The sequence below is a fragment of the Triticum aestivum genome, chromosome 3D (genome assembly GCF_018294505.1).
Source record: "Triticum aestivum cultivar Chinese Spring chromosome 3D, IWGSC CS RefSeq v2.1, whole genome shotgun sequence".
Classification (NCBI taxonomy): domain Eukaryota; kingdom Viridiplantae; phylum Streptophyta; class Magnoliopsida; order Poales; family Poaceae; genus Triticum; species Triticum aestivum.
In genome coordinates, this window is record NC_057802.1 from 405144498 (window position 1) to 405168852 (window position 24355).

Below are 24355 nucleotides of genomic sequence, written 5' to 3' on the forward strand. Positions count from 1 at the left end.
TCTAGGGCATATTTCCAACACAAACAACAAACTACTCCGAAAGATATAAGTGAAGATCAATGAGTAGTTAAATAATTATATAGATATGTGAAGACTCTCTCTCATTTAAGAATTTCAGATCTTGTGATATTATTCAAACAGCAAGCAAAGCTAAATAAAATAAAATGACGCTCCAAGCAAAACACATATCATGTGGTGAATAAAAATATAGCTCCAAGTAAAGTTACCGATGAATGAAGACGAAAGAGGGGATGCCTTCCGGGGCATCCCCAAGCTTAGACGCTTGGTTATCCTTGAATATTACCTTGGGGTGCCTTGGGCATCCCCAAGCTTAGGCTCTTGCCACTCCTTATTCCATAGTCCATCGAATCTTTACCCAAAACTTGAAAACTTCACAACACAAAACTTAACAGAAAACTCGTAAGCTCCGTTAGTATAAGAAAATAAATCACCACTTGGGTACTGTAATGAACTCATTCTAAATTCATATTGGTACAATATCTACTGTATTCCAACTTATCTATGGTTCATACCCTCCGATACTACTCATAGATTCATCAAAATAAGCAAACAACACATAGAAAACAGAATCTATCAAAAACAGAACAGTCTGTAGTAATCTATATCAAACATATACTTATGGAACTCCAAAAATTCTAAAATAAATTGGTGGACCTGCGGAATTTGTCTAGTAATCATCTTCAAAAAGAATCAACTAAATAGCACTCTCCAGTAAAAAGTTTTAGCTAATCTCGTGAGCGCTAAAGTTTCTGTTTTTTACAGCATGATCATAAAGACTTCACCCAAATCTTCCCAAAGGTTCTACTTGGCACAAACACTAATTAAAAGACAAAACCACATCTAAACAGAAGCTAGATGATTTATTTATTCCTAAACAGAACCAAAAAGCAAGAAACTAAAATAAAATTGGGTTGCCTCCCAACAAGCGCTAACGTTTAACGCCCCTAGCTAGGCATGACGATTTCAATGATGCTCACATAAAAGATAAGAATTGAAACATAAAGAGAGCATCATGAAGAATATGACTAGCACATTTAAGTTTAACCCACTTCCTATGCATAGGGATTTTATGGGCAAACAACTTATGGGAACAATAATCAACTAGCATAGGAAGCCAGAACAAGCATAACTTCAAAACTTTAAGCACATAGAGAGGAAACTTGATATTATTGCAATTCCTACAAGCATATATTCCTCCCTCATAATAATTTTCAGTAGCATCATGAATGAATTCAACAATATAACTGTCACGTAAAGCACTCTTTTCATGATGCATAAGCATAGAATTTTTATTACTCTCCACATAAGCAAATTTATTCTCATCAATAGTAGTGGGAGGCATGCTTTATTCTTTATAGCATACATTTCATCACAATAATCATCATAAATAGGAGGCATGCTTTCATCATAATAAATTTGCTCATCAAAACTTGGGGTACTAAACATATCATCTTCATCAAACATAGCATCCCCAAGCTTGTGGCTTTGCATATCATTAGCATCATGGGTATTCAAAGAATTCATACTAACAACATTGCAATCATGCTCATCATTCACATGTTTTATGCCAAGCATTCTATGTAATTCTTCTTCTAGTACTTGAGCACAATTTTCCTTCCCATCATTATCACGAAAGACATTAAAAAGATGAAGCATATGAGGCACCCTCAATTCCATTTTTTTGTAGTTTTCTTTTATAAACTAAACTAGTGATAAAACAAGAAACAAAAAGATTCGATTGCAAGATCTAAAGATATAACTTCAAGCACTCACCTCCCCGGCAACGGCGCCAGAAAAGAGCTTAGTTGACGGGGTGTGAGTGCCGCTTACCTAGCCTCCCCGGCAACGGCGCCAGAAAAGAGCTTGATGTCTACTACGCAACCTTCTTCTTGTAGACGTTGTTGGGCCTCCAAGTGCAGAGGTTTGTAGGACAGTAGCAAATTTCCCTCAAGTGGATGACCTAAGGTTTATCAATCTGTGGGAGGCGTAGGATGAAGATGGTCTCTCTCAAGCAACCCTGCAACCAAATAACAAAGAGTCTCTTGTGTCCCCAACACACCCAATACAATGGTAAATTGTATAGGTGCACTAGTTTGGCGAAGAGATGGTGATACAAGTGCAATATGGATGGTAGATATAGGTTTTTGTAATATGAAAATATAAAAACAGCAAGGTAACTAATGATAAAAGTGAGCGCAAACGGTATTCCAATGCTTCGAAACAAGGCCTAGGGTTCATACTTTCACTAGTGCAAGTTCTCTCAACAATGATAACATAATTAGACCATATAACAATCCCTCAACATGCAACAAAGAGTCACTCCAAAGTCACTAATAGCGGAGAACAAACGAAGAGATTATGGTAGGGTACGAAACCACCTCAAAGTTATTCTTTCTGATCAATCTATTCAAGAGTCCGTAGTAAAATAACACGAAGCTATTCTTTCCGTTCGATCTATCATAGAGTTCGTACTAGAATAACACCTTAAGATACAAATCAACCAAAACCCTAATGTCACCTAGATACTCCAATGTCACCTCAAGTATCCGTGGGTATGATTATACGATATGCATCACACAATCTCAGATTCATCTATTCAACCAACACAAAAGTACTTCAAAGAGTGCCCCAAAGTTTCTACCGAAGAGTCAAGATGAAAACGTGTGCCAACCCCTATGCATAGGTTCATGGGCGGAACCCGCAAGTTGATCACCAAAACATACATCAAGTGAATCACGTGAATATCCCATTGTCACCACAGATAAGCACGGCAAGACATACATCAAGTGTTCTCAAATCCTTAAAGACTCAATCCGATAAGATAACTTCAAAGGGAAAACTCAATCCATTACAAGAGAGTAGAGGGAGAGAAACATCATAAGATCCAACTATAATAACAAAGCTCGCGATACATCAAGATAGTACCACCTCAAGAACACGAGAGAGAGAGATATCAAACACATAGCTACTGGTACATACCCTCAGCCCCGAGGGTGAACTACTCCCTCCTCGTCATGGAGAGCGCCGGGATGATGAAGATGGTCACCGGTGAGGGATCCCCCCTCCGGCAGGGTGCCGGAATAGGGTCCCGATTGGTTTTTGGTGGCTACAGAGGCTTGCGGCGGCGGAACTCCCGATCTATTCTGCTCCCCGAAGGTTTTAGGGTATATTGGTATATATAGGAGGAAGAAATACGTCACGGGAGCCATGAGGGGCCCACGAGGGTGGAGGGCGCGCCCAGGGGGTGGGCGTGCCCCTGCCTCGTGCCTTCCTCGTTGATTCCCTGACGTGCACTCCAGGTCCCCTGGATTGCTTCCGTTTCAAAAATAACTTTCCCGAAGGTTTCATTCCGTTTGGACTCCGTTTGATATTCGTTTTCCGCGAAACACTGAAACAAGGGAAAAAAACAGAAACTGGCATTGGGCTCTGGGTCAATAGGTTAGTCCCAAATAATATAAAAGTGTTTAATAAAGCCCATAAACATCCAGAACAGATAATATAATAGCATGGAACAATAAAAAAAGTATAGATACGTTGGAGACGTATCAACATCTCTACCAGCATACCCAAGAGCAAGCTTTTCAGAATGGAGAATCATTGCTTGGAGATGGAAGATGCCCGGAAGATCATCATCGATGGCTGGACTAGGGGCTGCAGATCTTTTCGATTGTCTGCATCTTTGATTAACGTATCCGAGCGGCCCTCAGGCAGTGGTGCAAGCGCAAGTCCAACCTCAGAGTGCTCATTGACAACAACAACAAGCATGTGGTCAATTTTCTGAATGCAGTTGAGGAGAGGAGAGATCTCTCCTCTCTGGAGTCTGTGCTCCGTGTCTTTGCCTCTGCTCGGTCTGAGCAGCTCGTCCTATGGCAGACAGCGCTCTGGAAAAGGCGGGCTAAGATCCGTTGGTGTGTTTCGGGTGATGAAAACTGCCAGTTCTTCCACGCGGCTGCTAACTGCCATGCACGCCGCAACAAGATCAGGGTCTTTGTGCATGATGGAGTTGAGTTCTACCAGAATAGCCAAAAACTTGCTCTTGCCACCAAATATTCTGAAGACATCTTGGGCCAAGAGGCGGTGTCAATGCCCACCGTTCAACTCAGTGACTTGTACGAGCCGGCCGACCTTTCCCGCCTTGCTGATGCGTTCTCCTAGGCTGAAGTGGTTGCAGCCATCAAAAACTCACCCAACAACAGAAGCCCCGGGCCGGATGGCTTCACAAACGAGTTTTACAAAGCTTTTCAGCCTCTGCTTAAAGATGATCTCATGCAGTTTTTCGCTGACTTTCACCACAACCGTCTGCTTTTGGAGGGAGCTAACACTGCATACATCACCCTGCTGCCTAAAAACGACTCTCCTTTGGAGTTGCGTGAGTACAAACCCATCTCTCTGCTTCACATCATGCCCAAGTTGGCCTCCAAGGTCTTGACCAACAGACTGCAACATCGTATACCTGAGTTGGTTCACTCATTGCAATCTGGATTTCTCAAAGGTCGCTCCATTATCGAGAACTTTGCACTGGCCGCGGATATGGTGCAGACTGCGCACAGAAGAAAACCACCTATCACTGTGCTGAAGTTGGATTTCCGCAAGGCCTTTGACAACGTCAGTTGGAGCTGCCTGCTCCAGGTCCTTGAAGCCCGTGGTTTCCCCCCGTTGTGGACACAGTGGATCACCACTCTTTTATCCACGGACATCTCCAGAGTGCTGCTAAATGGAGAGGTCGGGGAACCTATCTCTCATAAGAGAGGGTTTCGCCAAGGGGATTCAATTTCGCCTTATCTCTTTATCCTGGTGGCTGAAGTGCTTCAGAGGCTCTGCTCTGGCACTTCCAAAATGGAAACTTGATGCATCCCCTCGGTGCTAGTACCATGTTTCCTGTGCTTCAATACGCGGATGACACTCTTTTGATCTTCCGTGGCGATGTTCAGCAAGCTGGGGTCATCAAGAGCATTCTAAAGGCCTTCTCAGATTTCTCAGGGCTGCACATTAACTTCCACAAGAGTACCATGGTGCCAGTGGGGGTGGATGAAGATGTGGCTGTGGAGATTGCCCAGTTGCTCGGCTGCTCTCTGTCTTCCTTCCCATGCACCTACCTCGGTCTGCTGCTGTCTCTGCATAAGATTTCCCATGCAATGCTCCTGCCAGTCATCCCAAGGTGGACAAGCGCCTGTCGGGTTGGCTTGCCACTTTCCTTCCTATGGGGGGCCGCCTCACCCTCTTAAACTCTGTCCTCGTTGGCATACCCAGCTACTTCATGGCCTGCTTCCCATGGCCGAAGGAATCCATCTGCAAGTTGGAGGGCCTCCTGCGTGCTTTCCTTTGGCAGGGCAAGAACAAGATCAAGGGCGGCCAATGTCTTGTCGCCTGGGATCATGTTACACTCCCACGCAGCTCTGGTGGCCTTGATGTTCGAGACCTTGGTGCCTACAATCAATCGATGCTATGCAAGTTTGTGGCAAAGGTTTTGCAACCCTCGGGCGTCCCTTGCTACATCTGGTTTGCCACGCAGTATTGCACGAGGGATCTGTCCCTAGCTGCACACCGCGGTGATACGGCCTTCTGGAAAGGATTCAAACAATGCATTCATCTGGTTGTCAGCTCCACCCACTGCTCGCTTGGCTCTGGGGCTCTGGTTTCCTTCTGGCAAGATTGTTGGCTTGACTCCGGCCGTCTGAAGTTCGTGCCGCCTGTCCTCTACTCCTTTACGAGGGATCCGTTCTCCTTTGTTGCTTCGCAGTTCTCCCCAAATGGCTGGGAGGTCCAACTCCATCCAAACCTCTCGAGGGCTGCGCAATCTGAGCTTCAAACTCTGCATGAGATTCTGACAAATGTTGTCCCAGTCAGTGATTCTGAGGACGCCCGGTCTACTACCATTTTCCAATATGGGTGCGTGCACGAGGTATTTCTACAAGCTGCTAACTTTCAGAGGGGTTCAATATCCGTACGAGCAGTGGGTTTGGGACAAGCTTATTCCCTTGAAGCACAGAACCTTCCTTTGGCTGGCCTTTTGGGGAAGGCTAAACACTAGAGATAACATGGTAAAGAAGGGCTGGTCAGCCATTGCCCCGAATGCACACTGCGACCTATGCCCTGCTGTGGAGTCAATTGAGCACTTGATCCTGCATTGTCGACCGGCACAAACCCTTTGGGAGTTCTTGCACTTGGCGCCCCTGGCACTTTCCTCACTCAACTTGCTAAATTTTGCAACGCAAGCCTCTGTGCAACTGGCATGCCTGAAACGACCGGGTCTTCAACAGCAAGGTTTGGTGCGAACCTTACCTCAGATTCTACGCAGCGGATCTGCTCCGCATGTGGCGATTCCATGCTAAACTTCCGCAAGGTAAGAGTGATATTCTGTTCTTGTCTAATCTGCTTGATGGCTGATGCATGTGTCTATGCCTTCTTAGTGTATTTACTCGCTTGTCTGCCCTCTCACCCCCTACCTTGTGTCTTCTGCTCCCAGGCTGTTTGTGGCCTTGCACCATGGTGCAATCACAAACTCATGTAATTGACCTTTGGGTCCTCAGGCTCTGTCTGTTTTGAAATATATAAGGTAGAAACCAAGCTACCTTTTCGTTTCAAAATAAAATAAAATAAAGAAGTCACTGGACTTCTTTGGAGTATAGTAGTATTACTGTATTAACAAAGAGGAAGGGTGGTACAGTAGAAGGTGTCGTGATAAAGAGAGGACAGAAGATTCCCGCGTAACATGCATGGAATTAGACGCGGTGAGATCTCTGATCCCGAGGATTCGCGAACATGCCCGTTTTCTGACCAAATGATACGCGCGCACGCAGCTTTCCGGTGCAAACCAACCTGACAGCAGGCTGACACGCTTTCCTGCCTCTTCCTTTCCATCCGTTCCCATGTCTGACACGGTCGAGCCATGCCAATGGAGTCTGAAACTACGTACTAGCCATGAACGAACGAACGAATGAGAAGAATGTCCATCTCCCGCTCGTAATCGCAATCAGGCAAAAGCACAATCAGCAGCTGCATGGCCATTAATTCAAAGCGCACACGCAGCAGATCAGATCTAGCCGCTGCTGACATCCGGCCCATTTTAGGCGACAGCGACGGCTACTTGCAGCTCTCGCCATATATGCACAGGCAGCGAGCTACTGAGAGGCAATGATGGGAGAATGAGATCCATGGACGGGCGGACGGACGGACGGGTGGATAGATCGACAGCGGCACGTGGATGGGGATTCCTGCCCACCTACTAAAAACCGCCTCGCTTAAAACCGTCGATCCCCACCACCATCTTCGACGATCCATCGATCCATCCTTCCTTCCTTCCCGCGCGCACCACTCCCTCCGGACAAGCTAGCTGGCGCAGGCTGTCCTCATGTTCCAAAAGTCTCGTCCCATGTGACTCCCCGATTCCAATTCCCATCAATCTCCATCCCCCATCTCGCCCAAGCAACGAGGCGCAAGCAAGTGTTAGTAGCAGCGAAGGCTACTCTCTATGCCAGCCTCGGCCAGTATAAAACAAGGCTCTACGCACGCCGGCACACCGCATTACGCAACTCTTGCTAGCTTTGGCGTGGCTAGGAGGAGAGGTAGCGGCTAGCTAGCTGTTGTGCATTGCCGGGCTCGCTCTCGAGCGTAATGGCGCAGCTCCCGCCCAAGATCCCGACGGCGGCGACCGGGGCGCACCACTGGCCCGGCGCCGGCGTGGAGCACCACGGCCACGGGCCCGCCGCGGTGTGGGCGGACGAGTTCGCCGAGTTCGCGGCGGCGCGCCGGGGCGCGCACCGCAGGTCGCTCAGCGACTCGGTGGCCTTCGTGGAGATGGCGCCGGGAGGCTGCGGCGGGGCCGGCGACTTCGACAGGCTGGACGACGACCAGCTCATGTCCATGTTCCCCGACGAGGGAGGGTCGACGGCCCCGGGGTCCGAGAACGGCACCAGCGACAGCGACGGCGACAAGCACGGCAAGGACCGGTACGACGACGGGCACAACGACGATGCTAACCCGGAGGAGCCGGGGCCGGGGCAAGCCACGCCGACCTCGTCCACGGAGACGATCCGCGACCCCAAGAGGGTCAAGAGGTGCGCGCGCAATGCCAATGCATGCATGCGATGATTCCTTGATTAATGTGCTGGTTATCAAGCTCGATTCGACTCATGGACCGACCGAATTGTGTGTTTCCAGGATACTGGCTAATCGCCAGTCGGCTCAGAGATCTCGGGTGAGGAAGCTGCAGTACATCTCCGAGCTCGAGCGGTGCGTCACAACGCTGCAGGTACATATATACTCACCTGCCGCTAGCTACTAATTGCTTCACTAACAACAGTCTAATGAGCTAGTACGTGCAAAACTCATAACTTCTGGGCTTCATAAAGGGCGAGCTAGTACGTACGTAGTTAGCTAGTCCAAATTGTCTGAAAAAAAATTTAGCTGGTCGAAATATATGGATCTCAATTCTAGGAGCGATACTTGAAAAGCTGACGACACGTACGCCACTCACTCTACTTCACGCATGCCTCCGACCTTTAATTTTGTCGCCCAACACCCCTTGGCAAATTTGACAAATTTGACCTATGAACGAAATCAAATTACAAAATGAACTGCCCGTGAAACTATTTCACGCGGTTGACCTTTTTGTGTGACGCCCGACACGAAGGCGTCACACTACATTGTGGAACGCCTCACAGATAGGCGCTACACGCCTGGCCAGAGTAGAAAACTGAGTAGCAGTATATCATAGATGTACGCTACGTAATGCTAAGAGCATCTCCAACAGACGCCCAATATTAGCGCCGCGCCCAAAAATTCACAAGTTTAGCGCGCGCGGAGTTGAAAATAGCACTTCAACAGAGGCTGCATAATAGAGCACGCTGTAAAAAGTGTCCAGCGCGCCGGACGAAACTGGATCGCAAGCCGTATATTTGGCGCGTGAGCTCGAGCGCGCTGAACTTTCCACTCATGGTGAAAAGTGCCCCGTGTGTCCTTGGCTGCCGTCGGCCTCTTCGCGTGCGCGCGCCAGCCCCCCGGCCTCCTCACGTGCGCCCGCTGCCGGCCTCCTCGCGTGTGTGCGGCAGCCCGCCAGCCGGCCACGGCAGGGCGGCGCGGCCACGGCGAGGCGGGGCGGGGAGGAGCGCGACCACGGCAGGGCGGCGCGGCCACGACGAGGCGAGCAGGGGAGGGACGCGGGCACGGCCACGACGGCAGCGGGGCGGGGAGGAGCGCGGCCACGGCAAGGCGAGCAGGGCGGGGCGCGGCCACGGCGAGGCGAGCGGGGGCGGGGCGCGGCCACGGCGAGGCGAGCAGGGGCGGGGCGCGGGCGCGGCCACGGCGGCGGGGCGTGGGCGCGGCCACGCCGAGGCGAGCATGGGCGGGGCGCGGGCGCGGCCACGACGGCGGGGCGCAGGTGCGGCCACGGCGAAGCGAGCAGAGGAGGGGCGCCGGGGCGGGCGCGGCCACGGCGGCGGGGCGGGGCGGACCGCGGCCACGTGGCCACCGCCACGGCGGCGAGCAGGCCACGGGCGGCGGCGCCTGGCCATGACCATGGCGCCGAGCATGCCACGGACGGCGAGCTGGATACGGGCGCGTGTGATTAATTTTGGACGTCTGCTGGAGATATAGCTTGGCTGTATATTTTTGAGCATCTGCTGGAGATGTTCGGCCATTCACAGCGCTTAAACGCTACTTTGACGCTGTAAAAAAAATTTAGAGCGCGTCTTCGTTGGGCGTCTGTTGAAGATGCTCTAAGAAAATTCCGTAGACACGCCCGTGAGCACAATTTCGGCATGCATGCAGCTCATGCACGCTCTTGTCATGCGTGCATGCATGCGCAAGAGCTAGCGCACACTCGGCCTTGCGTGGTTTTGTATCACAAAATGTGCACGTCGCTCGCACTCGCAGGGCAGGGCGATGTATACGTACGTACCCATTAATTTGGTGTACTCACGACATACCACGACGTACCCATATACCGATGTTTTCGCTCGTGCGCACACAATGACACAAACGTATCAATCGCCGCGTGCACTAGAGGGTTAGATCGAAGGTGCAGGCTGGCTGGCACGCAAGGTAGCAAAATGATGTTGGTGAGAACCCATGTGGGGTGGGGTGGGATCATGAATGAGATGGATGAGTAGGCTCCCCTCTCGTGCATACGCACAGCGATGTACGGTACCTACCAACCAAGGCCGGCTGGCGGGGGGTGGCTCGCGTGATCCAAATGCACATGGCGCTGCGTGCTCGCATCTCACGGAGTGGCGGTCCCTCTCCTCTCCCGCTCCAATTACACGGCCAGTGAGTGGTACGGCACATGCAGGCGCAGGCGCCTCCCGGCCCCACCTAGTAGTGAGTGGTGCCACATCTGATTATTGTCTTAAGCAATGATGTGAGCGCTAGTGCACTGGTAGCATTTAACAACCCTACTGTACCCACTTGCATGCGCCGCACGTTAAGGGTATATGCTGTGTATGTGTGTGTATTCTGTCAGAAGCTGGCTGCACATGGAGACATCACAAAAAAGAAAAGGGAGGATGTTTGGGGTCAAACCCAAGAGTTAATCTGACAAGTCATCAGTCAAAACTAATTAACTCTGGCGGCATGTGAACTGCCATCAGTTTAGTTAGTTAGTGTCCCCTTCCAATTTGACTGGCATGTAGTAACTGTAAAAATGTCCAGTTCGGATTAATGAGCTATTATTACTTGCCCTCGTACTACGCTCATGGTGTCTATCTACCTCTCACGTGACGTTTCGATGGTTTGATCTGCAGAACGAGGTGTCCGTACTGTCTCCCCGGGTGGCATTTCTGGATCAGCAGCGGACGATCCTCACCGTCGGCAACAGCCACCTCAAGCAGCGGATCGCAGCTCTGGCGCAGGACAAGCTTTTCAAGGACGGTCAGTACTCCTTCCCACCCAATCATAAATTCACAAGTCCATCCATCCTGCATGACTCGTGAGGAATAACCAAAACCGTTTTGATCTGCAGCTCATCAGGAGGCGCTCAAGGAGGAGATCGAGAGGCTGCGGCAGGTGTACCAGCAGCAGAACCTCAGGATGTCGTCCGGCGCGGGCGCGGCCTCCGACCACGGCGGGCCGCCCCCTGTGCGCGCGGAGAAGGAGCTCATGAGCTGAAGCGATCATCGCATGTCCCTTCCGCGCAGCCGCCCCGCCGCCGCATCATTGACCTGGGAGGGAACACATGGCATCATGAAATGCATGAATGAAACCGTCCATGCTTTTTTTCTCTTGTTCTTCTTTTTCTTGTCCATTGACCTGTGTATCATTCTTTGCATGTCGATTTCAGTTTTGGGTTTTTTACTGTGAAGAAAAAACTGAAGAGTGTGCCTCCGTTGTAAATTCCGTGTGTAGCATTGCATCTTGTGTACGTAGACTGTTTTCAGTTTAGTTTTGGAGCCATCGTTTTTTAGGAAAGTTTTTTGGGAAACCACATAAGCACAGCTCTTGCTTTGTATCCTCGTACTGATTTAGCGGAATTGTTGTATGTATTCTTCTGAATCCCTTGTTTCTCAGTAAATGTATATGTGGGCTTATGCTTCTTTTGTTACTAGCTTTATCCATTTGTTACGATGCTTCACTTAACTTTGTAACTTTTTTACTTGTTCCATGTGGTTTGAGGGCCGATGAAACTCTGCTCAGAAACTCATTACAGTGGATCCAACTTTGATCCTACGAAAATTCCTAAATACAGTTACCCCTGTCCAGCCTTCACATTTTCCATTCGATGATTTGGTGCACAACCCTGCATATTTGTTAATTGTTCTCCCACCGATTAGTATAATACTTCCTGTGTAAACTAATATAAAAACGTTTAGATCACTAAAATAGTTATCTAAACGCTCTTATATTAGTTTACGGAGGGAGTACACTGCAACAGCCCTTAGATTTTCAGTACTGCTCCTCCACGAATTAAACTGCACAAATCTTTGTAGCAATGTTTCTTCTCTCTGTCAATTTCAGACACACGGCCCTTGTCAAGTCGGTCATCTCCTCCCAAGCGGTGTACTCTATCATGCCTCTCATCGTGCTGCCAAGCTCACTTCATAGCCTAAACAGAATTGAGAGGGCTTTCCTTTGGTCCGGCGCAGATAAAACAACGGGAGCCAAGTGCAACGTCAATTGGAAAGTGTTGTGCAGACCAAAGGAATACGGTGGTTTAGGAGTGCTCAATACCGACAAGTTTGCACGTGCTTTGCGCCTACGTTGGCTTTGGTATGAATGGACGGAGCACCACAAGCTTTGGGTGTGTTTTGGCAACCCTTGCACCGAGGATGACCTGGAGTTTTTCTACGCCTCTACCACTATCACCGTGGGTGACGACACAAGAACACCGTTTTGGGACGACCCTTGGCTTCTTAGGTGCAAGCCCAAGGATATTGCGCAGCTAATCCATGAGGCATCAAGACAGAAGAATTGGAAGGTGTGCGAGGCTCTTAGAGGGAATGTGTGGATCCTCAAAATCTACCACAACACCGCTATCTTCGGTGTCCACATTCGGGAAATTTTCACTCTTTGGATGCTTGTGCTCAACTTCCACCTTGATGAACAAGCCAAAGATGAAATTGTTTGGAAACATGCGAATAATAGAATTTACATGGCAGCCACCGCATTCAAGGCCCAATTCCTTGGTTTGACCCTCTCTCACATGGACCGCACGTTTTGGAAGGGTTGGGCTCCTCCCAAGGTTAAGTTCTTTGCTTGGTTGGCATTGCAAGATAGAATTTGGACAATCGATCACTTGGAGAGGCGCGGGTGACCAAATTGTGCCATTTACCCTCTTTGCAAGAGGGAGCAAAAAACAGGCGATCACCTTTTCTTCAAATGCTGCTACATGATTAGGCTTTGGAGGGCCATCATCGAGAAGCTTGGCTTATATCACATGGATATCTCCACATGGCACCTTGATGATACCGTCAATGAGTGGTGGGACAAGAAAACTGATAATAGCAATCCTAATTGGCATGCAATAGCCTCGCTCACCATGCTTGTCTCTTAGACCATTTGGAATGAAAGAAATGCTAGTGTTCCGTCACAAAAGCATGCCACCGCCTATTCTCCTTAACATCATCTTGGAGGAGGCCAACCTTTGGGTTACCACGGGCGCTAATAAACTAGGGAATTTGTTGTCAGGCGAGTAATTGTCATGGCGTTTTTATGGGTGTTTATAAAACTCTAAACTCTATTCTCTCCTTGTTTAATGGATTGGGCAAATCTTTTTCCTCCGTTTCGAAAAAAAATCATGCCCAAGAAAATAACAGAACTGTCAACTACAGACAAATAAGCAACCAGTCAACAGTTTCGTACTCATTTCAGATATAAGCAATCTACTCCTTCTGTAAAAAATATATCTAGTGATCTAAGTGCTCTTATATTTCTTTATAAAGGGAGTATAAAATAACACTGACACGATCGCAAGCAGAACTAAATTAGTCAAATCACTCTTTTTTTAGGGGTAAGGCCGACTTTATTAATCAAAGTCCATAAAATGTGGGATAACGTTATCGTCATGTGGTTGGGCAAACCACACATGATGCCCAGAAACTAAATTCAAAGCATATCTAGCTAAACTATGAGCTTCGACATTGCTACCTCGACCTTCAAAAATAAATTTACAAGAAAAAGAAGTACTATGATCATTAACCTCTCTAATGATGGCTGCATGTTTTCCATAGTTGCCTTGCTCGATGTCTGATAATCTGTTTAGCATCTGATGCCACCACGAACTGTTGGATGAGGAGATCCTCGGCGCTTCTCTGCACGCCATTGTTTCTCAGATAACATGAGGGACTCATGCTCTCTTCAGCAAATTCAGGTCGTGCTATTTTTTTTGAGGGAAAAGCATGCTCTTTATTGATCGAATTCCACATATAGTGGTATAATGTTTACATTATGTGGTTGGCCAAATCACACATGACGCCCTGAAACTAGATTAAGAGTGTATCTAACTAAACTATGAGCTTCTATATTACTATCTCGACCTTCAAAAATAAAGCTACAAGAAAAGGCGGTAGAAGGAGCTTTGATCTTGCTGATGATTGCACCATGTTTGCCATGAGAGCCTTGAGCAATGTCCCGCACTACTTGTTTTGCATCTGACGCTACCACAAAATGCTGCAAGAGAAGATCCTCGGCAGCACAAAGTGCCTCCCTACAGGCCAGCGCCTCCAGGGTCATTGGATCATCCATTCCTTGCACCACCAAAGCAGTACAGTACTAGTACCCAAATAGTTACCATCGGCATCCCTGCACACCACGGCTGCAGAACCGCCTCGTCCTGGTCTCACGGCAGCATCCACGTGAATCTTTGCATGGTTCGCTGGAGGTGCTCTTGGGCGAGAACTTCCGTGTATAGCCACGTCAACCCTTCAGGTCGTGCTAAAGTCGCAAAATGCAGACATGACATGCAAGGCCCACCGGCCAATCTGCCATGGCCCACGGGTATCTACTAGATAGAGACACTGTTCACGGCTCACACACACTTTTGGCTCCAAAAAAAGGCTCACACACAATTTTGGCTCAAAAAACAAAGGCTCACACACACTTCTAGTTCTAGTTCTAGCTAAGAAAAAGGCTCGCACGCACTTCTAGCTAAAAAAAAGGCTCACACACACTTCTAGCCAGACTACTAGACTTTTTTTTTGTCACGATAGAGAACTAGTTCACTCCCACAATGGACTGATGTACGGTTGCTCCGCGCACGCCTCGCCGCCGTAGGAAGGGTAAAAGGAGCAGTAGCTTCTCCCTTCGTCCCACTCCATGGCCATGCCGTCCGAGTACCACTCCCCCACGCGGTCGCCGTTGAAGAAGCCAAAGGCGGCGCCCTCCATCTCCTCCGCCCAGTACCCCACGGCGTTGCCGTCGTCGTCCAGGACGTACGGCCCCGGCGAACACCCGCAGCCGTCGAAGCCGGACACGACGATGCCGTCGAGCCCGCAGTCCTCGCAGCCCGCCTCCTGGTGCGGGTGGATCAAGTTCAGCTCCTGCAGGCCGTCGTCGACCCAGCCATCGCCGACGTCGTCGGCCGGGAAGCCGAGCTGATGACGCTTGCCGTGCACTGCCGCCGCCTCCTCCTCCTCCTCCTCGACGGCGAGCGACGCGTCCAGGAGCTCGACGAGAAGCTCGGCGCCATCGACCTCCGGTACCTCCGTGACGCAGTGCTCCCGCTCCTGCTGCAGCTGCACGATGCCCTCCATGCTGAATATTGTAGTTCCTTTGTGTGCAGAGGAGATGAGAATGTTGTTCAGGTGTAGGTGTGTGTGGTGCGTTGATCATGGCAGGGTGGTGAGGTGTGGTGTGATGATTTCAGTGGGAAGCGTTTTATAGCGCGAGGTGGGGTGGGACGTGCCAGCTGTGTGGGTACCGAATTGATCGGCAGGATGGATGGATGGCATGCATGTGGACCGCACACCACTTGACGGCATTGATGCATGGCTAGTGCTGATCAAGGGTCGAATTGCTTCTACTGATCAAGGGTCGAATTGCTTCTAATGGGAGCGACCTAAATACATGACCCAACTTTATATTAACTTTGTACTAAAATTAGTATAAAATTGGGTCATCTATTTTAAAATGGAGGGAGTAATTGTTTCGTGCATGCATTCGGTTTCGCCGTGTTGCATTTGCACGTATTGTCACTCCAGCTTGAGAGCGCCGGGAGGCTTCCTTAGACCCTGTACAACGGCAGGTGCTTACACAGGTGCCTGAGTAAAGAAAACCCGGGTTTTTTCTAGAGATTGTATTGCACAGGTGCTTAGTAAGGCAGGCAGAAGCAAATATTTCCGTCCGGTGCTAGCCGGTGCTCGGGAGAAATAACTGCTCCCTGCAAGCCACGAATGCTTAAACCCAGTGTCTTCATTGATATTTTTTCCGGTAAAAGGTGGATTTTATTGACTCAAAATACAATAAGCACATATCCGACCTCTGCATAGGTAGAATGCACAAAATCACTACGAACACACGCACGCACACACAAAACGCCGACAAATAGCAAAGTCATATATGACCAAAGCTAGCTATGCCTAAGCGAGAAAAAAGAAAAAAAAAACGAAGCGACCAAACCTGCGGTTGACAAACTACAACTATGACATAAGAAGAATAAAAACTAGCACCCCCGTGAATGCACTCTGCATCAGGAAGTAACAGAATTTCTAAGACGCAACGCATCTAGCACCGGTGCACAGGCACCTGCGTTGTACATGGCCTTAGGTGTGTTTGGTTGAAACGAGAGTGAGGGATGGGTTGAGATTGTCCATTTTCTGGTGTTTGGTTCCAAACCCAACGTACGGTCTCAGTCAACTATATAGAATATACCTCAAAGATTATGAACCCGCTAAAATCCATCAGCTGAAGCTGCCACCCTTTGCATGCATGGCCATGTGAAGAGGTTATGGTTCTGGCTGTGGTCTCATCCCAATTGAATCATCTCTTGCATACAGCCAAATACTTTGCTTGACTGTTTTCAACCCCAAAAAAGGTCGGAATCCATCCATACTTGGCCTTCCACCAAACACACCCTCAGTTAGTTCTAATGACCATCAAAGCATAAGACTCTAGAAAGTATCAAATGGCGGAGCATGAAGCTTAAATCCGATAGTAGAAGTTGACGATAAGACTCTTCCCCTATTTTGCGGTTTGTTAGACTTTTGACTTCTTTTTTTCTAAATCAACGCTAACAATCCCGTGCATGCTTCAGAGAGAAAGCGGATGAGTAGACCGTTAGGCGCTCCTTCTGGCGACGGCTCGGGCGCCGTGCCCTGGTCGCCCAGTGCTCCGGCCGGCGAGGGCTGGGAGGTGGTTAGGAGAGGTCCTGGCTCCTCCCCGGCTTGGTCGCGGCGGGGCGCGGCGGTGGGTTCGGTGGTGGCGTCCGTAGGAGGTAGGTTTTGGGCGCTGGCAGGAGAGGAGCCGGAGGAAGTGGTCGGCGAGGATCTGGAGTCAGAGGCAGGGCGGCCGGTGCCGGAGGGCCCGTCGTTGGGTGATTTTGTCGCCTACGCGCAAGCCGAGGGGAGCGGCGCCGCTGGGGCGCGCCGTCGCTTCGCTCCGGGTGGCCGGGGATCGCGCGCCGTCGCTGTTCGGGCCTGGCAGCCCTCGCAGACCCCGGTCAGGGGGGCGTCTCCTGGAGATGCCGCGCGGACGATCAGGTCGAGGGCGGCGTCAGCGATGCTCGCTCCTGTAGCCTCGGAGGCTGCGTGGCCGAGCCTGCCGTCGCAGGTGGCCGCCGCCGCCGGTCAGGGGCCGGAGGAGGTGGAGGCGGCGGCAGGGCGGTCGGCGGAGGTCGATGGCTCTGTTTCCTCGCAGGCTAGGGTTGGCGCTGCTGGGCCTGGGGCCGTGGTCGGGCTAGTGGGCCGTGGGCCGGCCCCCGTGCCTGGGACGGGTGGCGAGGGTGTGTCTTGCCAAGTGGGGCCCACACATCAGCCTGCGGGCGGTGGCCTGGTTCCTACTGGGCCGACTGGCCCGGCTAGGCACGCGCCAGCGCTTCCTAGGGCTAGGCCCAGCCACGGCACATATATATGGCTGCGGCGCGGCTGCCTCGCCCCCTCGCTAGGGTTTCCCGCAACCAGAAACGAGGTGCGGCGCCTTGCTCACCTCGCCAGATCCATCCGCCCCACCCCCTTCCCTCGCTTCCCATTTCGTTTGCTGCAGCGGTGATGAGCGAGCGGCGCATGGAGAAGAGGCCGATGGAGGCCCAAGACCTGGATGGGGAGCGGCGGAGGGAGAGAGACCTGCGGGAGAAGGCGTCGCAGGAGATGCGTGCGAGGAAAAGTGGTAGATCCGACCGCTTCCAAGAGCAAGTGGGGCGCGAGGGGGATTGGGGTCCTCCTCCCCCCTGGTGGATCCAGCAGCAGGAGAGAAAGAAGAAGAAGAAGGAGATGGCGCGGCGGCGGGAGCTGGAGCGGAAACCAATGGATTATCCTAACTGTGGTGGTGGCCACGGGGATCCATTGGCCAAGAGGCCCAGGGCGGCTTCCGCCCCCCAGACGGTGCCGCTCCTCCCTGGATCGAAGGGTACGGCGGACGAACCCATCCCAATGGAGGATGTGCCGAAGGCCCCGGAGGTGGAATGTTTCAAGTGCGGGAGACTTGGCCATTTCCAGTCGCAGTGTAAGTTCAAGTCTTTGTGTGTGCTGTGCAAGGAGGAGGGACACGCGTCTGCGCACTGCCCGACGAGGGGTCAGCAGCCTTGTTTGCAGATCATGGGTAGCGCAATTTCTGGGGAAGGCTTCTTTTGTCTGCAATTCGAAGAGGAGGAGGAATCCGAGGGTCCACGACAGCTCTCTGTTGGCAACGCCGCCATCCTCTCGGCTGAGCCAGGACGTCTGAGCCTGCGGATTCTTGTTCAGGAGCTCAACCACATGGTCACGGGGGAGTGGGACTGGCAAGTCACCCAAGTAGGAGAGGACGATTTCATGGTGGTGTTCCCTTCAGCAGATCTCCTGCATATGGCCCGGACTAGTGGCAAGCTTTTCCTGTCTATCAACGATATCATTGCTAGGGTGCGTGATGTGGAGCAAGAGGTGATCCCCCCGATGGTGATGCCAGAAGCTTGGGTGCGGCTCTACGGGATCCCTGAGAAACACCGCAAGATCGAGCGAATCAAGGAGGCTTTTAAGATGCTGGGACGTCCGATCGTGGTCGACGAGCTTTCCCTCATAAAGTTGGGGCCTGTGAGGATGAAATTGGCCTGCAAGTCGCCGGCTAAACTTAACGGCACGGTCGAGGTGTGGTTTAACCAAGAAGGGTATCAGATCAAGGTGGAGGTGGAGCGGATGCCGCGGAGGCTGGGGGACGGAAGTGGTGCGTCTGGGGCGGGCCCATCCGCCCCCTCCCACAAAGCCAACGTGATGCGGGCGGGCAGCCCAATCTCAAGCCCGGGACATCCGCGGTGATTCACTCCAAGCAAGTTGCTAAGGGTGCGGCAACGGGCAACTCTGCGGCTGGGGGGCACCAGCAGGTGGCGCCGGGCGCGGGTGCGGCCCCGGCTGGCCAAGATGTGGAGATGGGCGAGCTGCAAGAGGACCCCGAAGAGAGTATTCCAGACACTTCCATCGACACGGAGACTTGGGAAAAGTTGGGTGTGATAGCTACTCAAGACACTGCTGTTAGTTTCCCCCCCTCGCCCGCTCCCTGGATCAGTCCTTCGACCAGTACGGCTCCAACTTGCCTCAAATCAAGCCTGTGCCCTTGACGTTGGTGTCGAAGGAGTCAGACCCCTTGCATGCTTCTCCAGCGCGCGTAGGGGGCTCGGGGTCAGGTCGCGAGGCAACAGACCTTACCCCGGCCTCGGGCAAGCGGATGTCGAGCGGCTCCGGACGGCAGGGCAAGAAGACAGCAGGGAGGAAACCAGGGAACAAGACGGGGGCCAAGGAGGCGGCGGGTGCGATCGAAGCGCTGGGTGGAGAGCTTGGAGCGGCTCTGGAGGCGCCAGGGCCGGCGACCAAGGCCAAGCGTTCGAGGGCGACTCCGGTGGCGACCCGGGCTCCTAGCGTGCGCGCCAAGGCCAAGCTCGGGGACTTATCATCATTGGAAAGCGCCAAGCTCCGTGCGGCTGACAAGAACATGGACGTGACAGGTAACCCTTCCCCCTCTTACAAGATCTTAAATGCCTTTTCTGACGTCCATCTAGCTGAGATTCTTCACGATAGTGGCGTTGCACTAGATTCATCGCCTTTGGATATCATTCCCTTAGTTCGCGCGCGTGAAGATGCTCAGGCCGCTCTTGCGGCTGCTGCCGCCCGTTGTGCGGTTGTGCAGCCCGAGGACGGTCTGGCCGTGATACCAGTAGGGGCTGGTGCTGTAGTTTCGCCCACCGAGGAAGACGAGGCCGGGGTGGCCTCGGACTTGCCTTCTTCCAGCCGAGCGCCGGCAAGGAAGCGTGTGGCCAAGGCGGTGAGTTCCCGTGGAGTTCGCCTGCGTAATAGGGTTATCTGATGAGATACATCTTCTGGAACATTCGTGGATGCGGCCATGGGGGGCGGCGTACGCAGCTCAGAGAGTATATGTCTAAAGAACATATCGATTTTGTTGCGCTCCAAGAGACTATTAAGGCTGATTTCTCGTTTAGAGATTTAGTGGCGTATGATCCTCTACAGCGTTTTGACTGGTTTTGGACCCCTTCCATGGGGCACTCTGGAGGTCAGCTGATGGGTTGTAATAGAGATATATGTGATGTTATTGCGTGGGAGCCGGGTTTATTCTATATTGCAGTTACTGTCCGTCACCGGGTATCCTTGGCTACTTGGGTGATTGTCAGTGTCTACGGGCCGGCGGACCACGCGAGGTCTGCAGATTTCTTGGGGGAAATCACAACCTTGGTCGAGGCCAAGCGAGCGGCCAACTTGCCCATCGTGGTGGGCGGGGACTTTAACTTGATTCGCTCGGGGGCGGACAAGAGCAATAGCAGCATTGACTGGGCTAGGGTGTCCCTTTTCAACAATGCTATCGCGGCCGCGGCTCTTAGGGAAATTGCGCGGACAGGTGCAAGGTACACTTGGACAAACAAACAGCGGGTTCCAGTGCGATGTGTTCTAGACCGTGTTTTTTGTTCAAGCGATTGGGAGGCCCTGTTCCCCCTCTGTACCTTAATGGCCGAGACGCGCATTGGTTCAGACCATGTCCCTTTAATTCTGTCGTCAGGGGAGGACAGTAGGCGTCGCAGCCGTAGATTTTTCTTCGAGACGGCGTGGTTCGAACACGAGGGCTTCTGCCAGTTGGTCACGACTCGTTGGGCCATGATTGGCGACCAGGTGGGGTGTCAAAGAGGACCAGTAGAGTTCTGGTCCACTGCGGCTGCGGCTTTGCGGGCTTTCCTCAGGGGAGGGGGGGCCAACCACGGCAGCGAGTCTAAAAGGGAAAGGGAACGCATCGTGGAAGAAATCGCGATTTTAGACGCGCAGGCGGATGCCAGACCTTTCTCTGGCGACGAATGGGAGCATCGATACTCTCTGGAAAACCAGGTCTTGGCTATCCTTAGAGCAGAGGAGGAGTACTGGCGATGTAGGGGCGACGTCAAGTGGGTCGTGAAAGGTGACGCCAACACTGGCTACTTCCACGCGTACGCCAACGGCCGTAAACGCAAGAGTACCATCCTAAGACTACAGTCGGAGCATGGGACTCTGGTGTCCCAGTCTGAAATCGTTAAGCACATCTTTGATTTCTTTGTCGAGCTGTTGGGAACAGCCGAACAGAAAAGCTTAAGTCTTAGGGAAGACTTATGGGGGCCGGAGGAGAGGGTGTCTCAACAGGAAAACGACGCACTCATGCTGTCCTTTACGCCACAAGAAATTGACCTAGCGCTTGCGGGCATGAAGAACGACACGGCTCCAGGCCCGGATGGCTGGCCGGTAGAGTTCTTTAAAAAGTTTTGGCCTTTCCTTAGAGAACTCTTCCAAGCTATTATCAATGGCTTCGCCCTAGGTACGGTTGACCTCTCGAGACTTAATTATGGGGCGATTTGTTTGATTCCCAAGGTCAAAGGGGCGGATACAATCAAGCTGTTCCGTCCGATCACGCTCCTAAATGTTCCCTTCAAGTTATGCGCCAAAGCCTTTGCCTCTAGGTTAGCGCCGGTTGCCCAACGAGTTATCCAAAAGAGCCAGACCGCTTTCCTTAAGGGTAGAAACATTCTCGAAGGGCCTATTGCGCTCACGGAGATAATCCACGAGTTAAAACGCACTCGTGGACAGGGCGTTATCCTCAAGCTTGATTTTGAAAAAGCGTACGACCGCGTAAACTGGGAGTTCGTGCGGGAAGTCCTCCTCAAAAAGGGATTTGAGGCGGGTTTCGTACACCGGATCATGCATCTGATCTCGAGTGGCAACACCTCGGTAATTGTCAATGGTGAAATGGGGAAGTTTTTTCGTAATAGGAAAGGGTTAAGACAGGGCGATCCCATCTCCCCACTTGTCTTTAATTTTGTGGCAGACGCTTTGGCAGCTATGCTGTCCAAGGCCAGCGAGGCTGGTCATGTTAAGGGACTCGTTCCACACCTCATCCCGGGTGGTGTGACCCATCTACAATATGCAGACGATACCTTGCTTTTGTTTAAGCCCGACGACCATAGCATCGCCTCCATTAAGCTTTTGTTATTAGCCTTTGAGATCCTGTCCGGACTGAAAATTAATTTTCATAAAAGCGAGGTCATCACCATGGGGATGGACGACCATCAAAGCCGGCGTGCCGCAAATCTACTTAATTGTAAGCTTGGGAGCTTTCCAATAAAGTATCTGGGGCTTCCTATATCGCATCGTAAACTTTCGATTTCAGAGTGGGAGCCGCTGTATGGGAAGGTGGCCAATAGGGTTAGCCCGTGGCGTGGGCGGTTTTTGTCTTCTGCGGCTAGGCTCATTTTAACTAACTCGAGCCTCTCTTCCCTGCCCCTATTCACTATGGGGATGTTCTTATTAGCTGATGGCGTGCATGCTAAGCTAGATACACTGCGATCCCGGTTCTTTTGGGAAGGAACTGGAATCAAGCGGAATTATCACCTGGTAAAGTGGGCGGCTGTCTGTAGGCCAAAAAAATTCGGAGGTTTGGGGATCCTAAACTCCAAACTTATGAACGTAGCCCTTCTGTCCAAATGGTGGTGGCGGCTTGCCCAAAACGAGATGAGTCTCTGGGCTCAGCTGCTAAAGGCTAAGTACTTCCCAAATGGGAATCCTTTCAGTGCCCCGGCCAACGGCTCCGTGTTTTGGAAAGGGATCCAAGCGGTCCGACCAGCGTTTGCTATCGGGGCCAAATTCCAGATTCAAAATGGACAATCCACTCGCTTTTGGCTGGATCATTGGCTGGGAGCCTCTCCCCTTTGGCAAAGTCACCCCAATCTTTTTCGGATCGCTACTGACACCAACATCTTAGTGGGAGAGGCAGCCCGTACTGACCCTCCAGCGATCCATTTTATGAGGGCCCTTACCAATGCCGAACGGGAGGCATGGGACGACCTAGTGCATCAAATTGGTGACAACCGTATAGGGCCGGGCGAAGATTTGGTCGAATGGAGCTTGACAGCGTCCCGAAAATTTTCGGTTAAATCTTTATACAACAAGCTTACTGAAGGGACAGCACTAGACATAGCTAGGGGGCTATGGAAGGCAGGCCTGCCCTTGAAAATTAAAATCTTCATGTGGCAAATGCTCAGAAATAGGCTGCCCACGTCGGATAATGTGGCAAAACGTAACGGTCCGGATGACGGTACCTGCACTGTGTGCGGTCTAGGTGAAGATGCTAACCACGTCTTTTTTAGATGTCACCTAGCCAGGTTCGCGTGGAGTGCAGTTAGGGAAGCCTTCCACTCAAACTGGAACCCAGCCTCGGGGAACGACTTGATTGCCATCCTTAAAACCACGAGAGGGACTAGTAGTAGAATCGCTTGGCGTTGCGTAGGGGCGTTACTGTGGGCTATTTGGACGACGCGCAATAAAATTACGATTGAGAAAAAATTTCCTAATCACCCTGCGGATGTGATCTTCAAATGTCACCTTTTCTTACAGACTTGGACTCCGCTGGGGAAGGAGCGCGATGCTGAGCGCATGTCAGAGGCCATGGCACGAATCAAGACTATCCAGGTGATGGCAAGACAAGACTCGACGACTCGATGATGCTTTTGGTGCCTTCGGTGGATGTTTCATGTTAGATAGGTCTTCTGCGTTGGATGATTTGTATGTTGTAATGCTGCCTTCGCGTGGAACCTCTGTGCTGTTTTCTGTCGTCCTCTTGGACTGAACCTGGTTTCTGCTTTCCTGGTTTGTAACTTGCTGAACTAGTGCCTGAGGGCTTTATTAATTTAAAGCCGGACGCGTCTAGCGTCTTCGTTCCAAAAAAAAAACAATCCCGTGCAAGGAAAAGAGGACGAGAAGATCAACTGAAAAATGACTATTTGGAAGTTGAGTGAACCATAGATAGTCCTTATGTGTGTGTGTTGTTTTCCTCTAAGTCTGTGTGGTCTCAATGAAATAAAATCTGGGCAACATCTAACCCTAAAAATTTGAAGACAATCTTACTTTATAATGGTTTGGAACACACACAAAATGATGGTACAAAATATACGCATTTTCTCTGATTTGTCTTAGGTTAACTAGCCGTGTGCACTTGCAAAATACCGGGTTACAATATACCTTAAGAGGTTGAGTACCTCGGAGAAGACAAGTGACGCATCAGTAGATAATTAAATAACAAGGAAGGAGAGAGGTGGCAACCAGAAGAAACATCGTGAGGCGGCGGGCCGGCGGTACATGGTTGAGGGGCATCCGTCTGAGGAGTGTCCCTTCAGAGGAGAAGTGCCCCCTCGAATGAGAAGGGTTCAAGAGCTACGACGCGTCGATGAAGTGGCATTGTCCTCGAGGCTACTTATTGT

At 51.2% G+C, this 24355-nt stretch overlaps 2 protein-coding genes across 2 annotated transcripts; one reads left to right on the forward strand and one right to left on the reverse strand.

The window, feature by feature from the left end:
* The first annotated feature begins 7254 nt into the window (after positions 1-7254).
* Positions 7255-11560, forward strand: LOC123079209 (basic leucine zipper 6). Its single transcript, XM_044501920.1, has 4 exons — positions 7255-8078; positions 8182-8272; positions 10761-10887; positions 10979-11560. Exons 1-4 carry the CDS (start codon positions 7636-7638, stop codon positions 11122-11124), a joined length of 807 nt encoding a protein of 268 aa, XP_044357855.1. The 5' UTR covers positions 7255-7635; the 3' UTR covers positions 11125-11560.
* A 2847-nt stretch (positions 11561-14407) lies between these two features.
* Positions 14408-15285, reverse strand: LOC123074761 (uncharacterized). Its single transcript, XM_044497519.1, has one exon. The coding sequence runs from the start codon at positions 15201-15203 to the stop codon at positions 14670-14672; it is 534 nt and encodes a 177-aa protein (XP_044353454.1). The 5' UTR covers positions 15204-15285; the 3' UTR covers positions 14408-14669.
* Positions 15286-24355: the final 9070 nt, after the last annotated feature.

What these genes read in the sequence shown, in the direction of transcription:
- LOC123079209 (XM_044501920.1), top strand. Translation starts at nt 7,636, where the DNA reads ATGGCGCAGCTCCCGCCCAAGATCCCGACGGCGGCGACCGGGGCGCAC. An exon ending in GACCCCAAGAGGGTCAAGAG is followed by an intron (nt 8,079 to 8,181) that starts GTGCGCGCGCAA and finishes GTGTGTTTCCAG; the next exon opens with GATACTGGCTAATCGCCAGT. An exon ending in GGTGCGTCACAACGCTGCAG is followed by an intron (nt 8,273 to 10,760) that starts GTACATATATAC and finishes TTTGATCTGCAG; the next exon opens with AACGAGGTGTCCGTACTGTC.
- LOC123074761 (XM_044497519.1), bottom strand. Translation starts at nt 15,203, where the DNA reads ATGGAGGGCATCGTGCAGCTGCAGCAGGAGCGGGAGCACTGCGTCACG.